Source organism: Cucurbita moschata, unplaced genomic scaffold (genome assembly GCF_002738365.1).
Source record: "Cucurbita moschata cultivar Rifu unplaced genomic scaffold, Cmos_1.0 Cmo_Scf00001, whole genome shotgun sequence".
In the NCBI taxonomy this organism is placed as follows: Eukaryota; Viridiplantae; Streptophyta; class Magnoliopsida; order Cucurbitales; family Cucurbitaceae; genus Cucurbita; species Cucurbita moschata.
Window position 1 is genome coordinate 10,907,569 of NW_019268517.1, and position 7,875 is coordinate 10,915,443.

The window sequence follows — 7,875 nt, forward strand, 5'->3', positions numbered from 1 at the left end:
AAAAAAAAAAAAAAAAAAAAAAATCATTACGTCTCATGAAAACCTATTTCATGTTGCTAGTAATGTTTTGGGTTTGTTACTTTTGCAGATTTGACAAAATCATTAACAAAGAAATTCCATCTACGGTGGTCTTTGAGGATGACAAGGTTCCTTTTCATTATTACTATATAGTTTGTATTATTATGTAAAAGAATTCAAGAGGGAAGGAAATATTAAGTTTCAGCAATGGCCTCACAATGATTAATATTGTGAATAATGTATTTATTGAGTATGTTATATACTTTCAAGTGAGAAATTGTTAATATTGCCTGGTGGAAATATAATGCTGCTATCCATCATTAAAAGATATGATGCTGATGAAAAATGAGCTTTCATTTATAAAAACTTGTCTCTCTTTGATATTCCTCAATAATGGAAAGGTACCCGTCGTCCAGCTTGATGGATCCCCTATGGGAACTGAGATAGGGAGGCCTTTTATTTCCTCCAGCTGGGCACATTTTTTCTTAGAAGCCACTATTCTTTAAATGGTACATCGTGCAAGCATGTCAGGATTGGGGAGTTTTTTCAAAAGATTGTTCTGTCATTTATATTTCTCGGTTTGATACGTTCTTTAAAACTCCTAAGGGGAGTTCTGTGTTTGATTGGTGCTCTAAATTTCAGAAGTTTGCATTTTTTTTTTTTAAAAAAAAAAAGAAAAAAAAAATAGGACAATGACCGGAACTGAGTAAACTGATGGTAAAAGTAGATTAGAGTATTTTTTTTTCCTTTTTAGCCTTTTTATTTATATGATTATTTCTTCAAATCATTTCCATAATTTCCTTCATTCTTTCTGAAGGATACAATATATATCTATTTTTGGTTCCTTATGTTCTGATAATCACGGCCACTCATTGTTTTATAACCCTCGCTTTGATGTCCTCACGAGTGAGAATGCCTGTAATAACAGTCAAGCTATGTCATTGTGAATAATTAATTTTTATTGATTTTCCTTAAATTTTACTATCATAATGGCAGGTCCTTGCTTTTAGGGACATATCACCACAAGCTCCTACACATATTCTAATCATTCCAAAAGTTAAGGATGGGTTATCTGGATTATCTAAGGTATTACTTTGGTATTTACTCTCTGCTTTTACCTTTTCAATCAATAACATCTAGCTAGGATTGGAGATATCTTAGGGGGAAGTCTGGTCTACAGCTGGGTACAACACCTTCCTTTGTTGTCTTAATGTCTAGGAGTTTTGTTTTATCTTTGTTCTTAGTCTTGACAGCTGAAGCCCTTTCATTTATTCTTGTTTGGTTTTTTCCTTTGCTCCTGTCTTGGGTTCCCTTGATTTGGGCTGATTTTTTGTATTCCCCAGTTGTATATTCTTTTATTTAGTTCTATTTTACGCCATTAAGATAAACATGTAATACCATGGCACATAATTGGCTATTCTTATGTGACCTTAGCATACTTTCTTTGTATTTTCGTCATTTACTTAATGTACTTCATAGGCCGAGGAGAGGCACATGGAGATTCTCGGCCACCTTCTTTACACCGCCAAGCTCATAGCCGAGCAAGAAGGGCTGGACGATGGCTTTAGAATTGTAATTAACGATGGACCAAGTGGATGTTAGTATTCTCGTCTTCACCTTTTACACTGAATATCGAATATCTTCTCTTATGGCCGTTCATTTGATTTTTAAAAATTGAGCTTATAAATACCACCTCCACCTATGACAATTTTGTTATCTACTTTTTAATAATGTTTTCAAAAAACCAAACCAAGTTTTTAAATTTTTTGAAAACACAAGTAGTTCTTCAGAAGTAAATTTTGTTTTTGAAATATTTCTTTTAAGAGATGAAAATTGTAATCAAACACCATTTTCTAAAACAGAAAACTAAAAATGAAATCACTATGAAATGGAGTTTAACTTATCAAGTATTTGCTTCTGCCATCTGTTTTCCAGTACTGACAGTTGCACGGGGAAATTTTTGCAGGTCAATCGGTTTATCATCTTCATGTTCACCTTCTTGGGGGGCGACAAATGAACTGGCCCCCAGGTTAAGATAACCCTTAAATTAAGGTTGGAATGCACATTCATAGCTAATAAACCTATGTCTATGTTATCATCTACCTATCTGAAAATTCTATCAACTGCTGCTGTGACTTGCGGTGTCAACATCATTCATAGCTAATAAACCTATGTCTGTTGTTTTCTTGAATATCGAAATTAATAATGGATGCCCAGTACTTTCCCCAGATATGGAAATGCATGTATGTGACTCTGTTTCTCAAATTGGAAGTCTCAGTAGCAGTTAAAAATGCAGATTTGCTTCAGAATGATGTTAAGCTATAGGAAGATTTGGGCCTCACATTTTGGAATAAAGACGTTATTTTAAATTATGTTATTTGAAGAGTTCAAAATGAATTTAAGTTTTCAATTTTGTTTGGAATGACAGATTTGAAGTTTCTAGGTTTACCTGAAATAAGAAGGAAAACAAGGTAATTAAATTTTAAATCCTAAAAATATATGGCCATTCAATTTATTTGTAGTAAAAAGGGATTTGGGATCACATGTTGGCAGGGGACATTGATTGTTTGTAGTGGAAGGCATGGTCGAATAGGTCATTTGGGCTATCATTTTATAGTTGAAGCTGTGAACTTATGGGCACAGCTTGGTTCTGTTCATGCTTTGGGACAATTAGAGATTTGCTTGTGGCTTATTAAGCTCATCAAGCCTTGCATTGCAACTGTCTATTTCTTTCATTTCTATGTCGAGCTCTTGGATCTTGGATCTTGTGCAATTAAGAAAAGAATATGTTTAAGATATGCTCGTTCTTCCAAAATGTTTGAACGAGAACAGAGAAGGAATGTTCATGAACTCTTACATGATAACAAAAGAACAAGATTCATGAGTTGTATTCATTTTCTGAGGTCTTGAACAGAGTTTGGACCCCTAGATATATTCTTATTGTTGTTGAATTGTTAGCTCACATGCTGGCCATTCATTGAATTTAGTGAGGTCCTATAGCTTTGGAAGGATTATGTATACCTGATGATTGAAAGGAGAGGAGGGTTTTGTTTGGCCCAAAATGGCTTGGCTCTCACCTCATAGTACTATAGCTTTGGAAGGATTGAGTAGACTTGGTATTGCTTCAAATGCCTATGCAAGCTACTAAGAGGGGAATTTAATAGTGTTTTTGCTAAAAATGTTGAAAGAGTGTTACTTTTAGTAACCACGTGAACTAGTATTGATAAAGACAATAGCCAAATGTCAAGCATCTTAAAAAGGTAGGACCCGAGCTCTCACAATAGATCGCGAAATTAGCTAAAGATGCTTAAGAATGTCATAGCATGATGGATGAGATCGTATGATGTGTCTAGTTAAGAGATTGTTGAGGAAGTCATTCAAATTTAATGTGGTTAAATGAGTATTGTTGTACCACAGACACGGAGCATGTATATCAAAACATTGATCAATATTCCTATTTGGTCTATGCGAAATCATGGGTTCACAAGGCAATAAATGAAGTGTTCCTTGGAGTCACATCCTATCGTCAAGGAAAATGAAGTATATGAAGAGAAGGGGAAGCAAAAAGCCAACAACACATATTTGGTTGCTTATAGAACAAACCATGTTCTTTGCCCATAAAAGTTTGGCACAAAACCACTTCATATAATTCAGCCACCTGTTTGTGTTGGAATAGTTCTTGGCTTTTAGAGGTATTTATTATTATTATTATTATTATTATTATTATTATATAGAAGACCGTTGTTCACTTTAAAAAATGATAAAAATTGATCGATAATACTCATTTAAGAATGGTAAAAAATCGTCAACTAAATTTTTTCAATCACGTGTTTTCAACTACCTGCTTAAGATTATTTATAGCAATATTTTTTTATATTAATAAATGAGCAAGAATTGATGGGGCAATCATACAAGTTGGTGCAAATGATAAATTGATTTATTTCTTAACGAAGGAAAAATAAAAATGACGTCATAAACATTGTTTCTCATATTGAAAATATCAATGCACTTCCTCTTGAGAATCTCAAAATAAATAAAAATCTTATTGTAAGTAACCCAAAATTATTGATATATTTAAAATTGTATTAGAACGATTTATTTTAAAGGTTATAAATTAATAACTTTTTTTTTTGATGTGATGGTTTTTGGGTAAGGTATGAGTGATGAGTGGATTAGGTCACATCATCCAACTCTCATCCTTTGAATTTCAAAATATTTTCATTTTTAACTTTTCTCTCAAAAGAAAGACCACAATCCTCAATTTCATTGTGATTGTAACGCTACACCTAATCTCAAGTCATCAACACAAAATTTCATAGGATTGCCCAAAAAATCATGAATTATTTATTCTTAATAACCAAAAAAATATGATTTTTTTTAAAAAAAAAAACATTGACCATAACATTTGCGAGCATGAGAATAGTCTTGTGACACTGAGTAAAGAAGAGATACATAAATGAATCAGGATCACATTTGAATCACACTTGAATGAGAACAAAAATTAGAAGAGATACATAAATGAACCATGATCACATTTGAATCACACTTGAATGACAACAGAAGTTATTATCTATACCAACAAATTGTATATTTCTTTCCGATAGTTCAATTATATGTACTCCTCTCAGACATATCACAATCTATTATATGATATTTTCCTTGAGAGATGTTGTTGAAAGGGAGCATCAATAAGGTCAGTTTGGATGAACAAAGCATGATACACTTAAATGTGTATATTTTTGAATGATCTGAACACACTTTTGGTTGATCATGTTTTTTGGATTCATATCAATATTGCCCTCCTTTCCTTTTCCCTTCATAGCTAAATTTAGAATATTCGATCAACTATATGTGCAATGCATCATAATAGACAGATAACACACATAATTCACTCGTAAACTTAAAAAAAGTTAAGATTTAAAGAAGATCGATGAATCAAGATAATTGTGGCTCCTTTTTACTCGAAAGATTTGGAGCTTGTGGATGTTAAAAGTGAAAGGAATCTTTCCAAATGACCCACATCCCTTCGTAAGTTGATAGCCAACTTGGATGCTCTCATCTCTTCCAATAGTTTTTCCCCCACTAATAAAAGCCTTAAAGTTGCAAAATATTTGATGAAAAAAGAAGCATAGCTCTCAACCTCATGTGATCATGTCATCCTTTTCCCTTCTCTCTCTCTCTCATATCATTGCTTCATAAATATTTGTTATGAGGGTGAGGTTGCTTTCTGTGGTTTTTGATGGAAAGAGGAGCAACTACTTCTGAGATGAGCTTTGTTCATGAAGGCTTATCTCACAAACCAATCTTTGGCTGCAACCATAATGATATGAGAGACAGAAGAGAGGCTTCTGATACTCATTCTCACCACTTTCTTGCTCGTTGTACCATTGTTGACGATTCCTCTGAGTTAAGTATTTTTGATGCAAAGAAGTATTTCAATGAGGTTTCAACCAACAATATCAATAAGGTTTCTCCTATGACGAGTATTGAGCCGATGTTGATGTTGAAGGGACAGTCCGAAGATCAGGATTCGGATAAGGATTCAGAATTATCTAGATCCAAACCTTGGACTTGTGGAGGTGTTACTCCTCCGTCATCTGTGGTAGCTTCTAAATTCTCTCCTGTTGTTGCCTCCATTGATGGGTATCGTCAGAGTTATCGAGCTCGATCTTTTCACTCTACTACGCCAACCGCCTCATCGGAGGCTAGTTGGAACAGTCAAACAGGGTTGCTCTCAAACCCTCCTGGAGCAATTTCTGTATCGGTTTTGCGTGGTGATTCAAGTCCTCATTCACAAAAGAAAATTCGAAAGCCACCGATGTCATCATCTATAACGGGAAGATGGATTTTTGGAAACTCTAAATGCCCTTGCATTGGGAAGAAGTCGGTTCAAGTTCATGAGTCTAAAGTGATATTAGACCCAAAGGCACGTCCTTTTATCAACAACAACAATACTACCAAAGACAAAGACAACTATTCTGAATCAGAGTCTTCGTCGTCGTCAAAGAAAACTTCTAGTGACAACACAATGTTTTTGCAACATTCAGATAACAACGTGATTTGGAGCACTCACAAATGTGTTCCTCCAAATTTGCTTCTTCAAGGACCCACGACACAACGTGTAATAGCTTCCACTAGCTTCTCTTTTCCCATCTTGAAAAACAAGTCCAACAGCAACAATGAAGATCATTTTTCAATCAGATCCATAGACCCTGTTTTAATCCAAGACCCACCTCGAGATTCTCTAGAAGTTTTCAAACCGAGCTCTGTCAAAGATGACAATGGTGATAACGACCAAAAATCACGAATACTAGCCAACGTTGCAGCAACTGGTGGCAACGCCACCATCATCAGTGACACCGATGACATGGCCAGTGATGCTAGCTCAGACCTATTCGAAATCGAAAGCTTCTCCACTCAAACTGCTAGCACCACCACCATCTCATACTCGAGTATGTTCCACCGACGAGACTCAATGGAACTAGAAGCTAGAAGATTAGGGTTGAATGCGGCGGCCACACATTGTAGTCTTGACGAGCCAATGACGCCATCGACCGATTGGTATGAGCCAAGTGAAGCAAGCATCGATTGGAGTGTCACGACGGCTGAAGGCTTTGATCGGGCGAGCATCGCCAACATGTCAGAGGTGGAGGAGCCTTGGACCGAGAAAAACAACATCAATAAAAATAACAACCACAGAAGAAGATCATCATCGGGAAACGGGTTGCTGAGTTGTCGGTCGGAGAAGGCGGTGAGTGTGGGCCCACAGCCGGTGACGAAGCATGTGGGGAGTAGGCCACCATTGGGGAAGAAGCCACCAACACCACTAGCAAGGTCTAGTTCAGCTCGCCAATCTCTTACTTTTGCTGCCTGATTTGGGAGCACTCTCTCTCTTATAATTGTGATGGAGAATGACACACCATTTTTCTCCACCGTCATCTCTTCCAACACTCCCACCTCTTTATTTTCTTATCTTGTCTCTTCAATTTGTTTCCCCTCTTCATTATAGCCTTGTCTCTCTCCAATAATTGTGTGAATTAGTAGTTTGGTGAACTTTCCATTCAATTACTTTGCTCAGTACTTTCAATAAATTCACTTTAAATCTAGAGTTTGAATTACTTTTGTTCGCTTTTCTTCCACTGGCTTTAAAATCATAGTTACACAACTCTGCTAGCTCACGAATCGACAACTCGATCACAGCCTCTCAAGCACTACTTGAAGGATTCAACTCCCACGAGCATTGCTTCAACTTCAGTAACCTCCAAGAAGTTCTTCATTTTAGAAAGATAAAGATCACTTCCACCTTTTAGTTGTTTTTTAGTATAAAGTATTATAATTTGTTGAATGACCTCATTTTACTGTACTAATTCTCTAGTGGTATATAAACCAAAGTTTGGAAGACTTTCTAACTAATGAAAATTCACATCAATCGGTAGAATCGAACCCCACCTATCATGATACTTAGTTCACATTCATGTATGTTGTCTACAATACATGCACAAACATCACAATTGCCAACAACATACATGATCAATCATTTGTCACACAGTACAAATCATACATATCTAAATTTACCCAAAAGTCATCCAGATACTTAACTCAAAAGGAATTCCATCAACAAAATTTATTTAAGACTACATAGCCTCGATCAATCCAAAAAAAATACAATCCTAAAATTAATGCTCACATTTAAGACTCATTTACATGGTGTAAATTTACTACAAAAAGCCATAAAGATTTTACTCACTTTGGTGTAAAACTGTCTCTAAACCTCCAACAAGGGAGATGAAAGCGTGAAATTGAGGGGGAAGGGCCGTAGACTGATGGCTTTAGAAAGAAAAAAAAAAAAAAAAAAAA

The 7,875-nt window shown here is 35.5% G+C and overlaps 2 protein-coding genes across 2 annotated transcripts in view; both read left to right on the forward strand.

The window, feature by feature from the left end:
• The window catches only part of LOC111453883 (14 kDa zinc-binding protein-like), a 3,499-nt gene extending 1,239 nt beyond the window's left edge, over nucleotides 1–2,260 (forward strand). The window contains exons 2-5 of the mRNA XM_023095174.1: nucleotides 89–146; nucleotides 1,015–1,104; nucleotides 1,498–1,615; nucleotides 1,985–2,260. Coding sequence (XP_022950942.1) covers nucleotides 89–146; nucleotides 1,015–1,104; nucleotides 1,498–1,615; nucleotides 1,985–2,052 — 334 coding nt within the window. The 3' untranslated portion in view covers nucleotides 2,053–2,260. The remainder of the gene's footprint in view (nucleotides 1–88; nucleotides 147–1,014; nucleotides 1,105–1,497; nucleotides 1,616–1,984) is intronic.
• Nucleotides 2,261–4,968: 2,708 nt separating this feature from the next.
• On the forward strand, nucleotides 4,969–7,136 carry LOC111453263 (protein PHYTOCHROME KINASE SUBSTRATE 4-like). The gene has a single exon (XM_023094308.1). The coding sequence runs from the start codon at nucleotides 5,258–5,260 to the stop codon at nucleotides 6,890–6,892; it is 1,635 nt and encodes a 544-aa protein (XP_022950076.1). The 5' UTR covers nucleotides 4,969–5,257; the 3' UTR covers nucleotides 6,893–7,136.
• Nucleotides 7,137–7,875: the final 739 nt, after the last annotated feature.

What these genes read in the sequence shown, in the direction of transcription:
- LOC111453263 (XM_023094308.1), top strand. Translation starts at nt 5,258, where the DNA reads ATGGAAAGAGGAGCAACTACTTCTGAGATGAGCTTTGTTCATGAAGGC.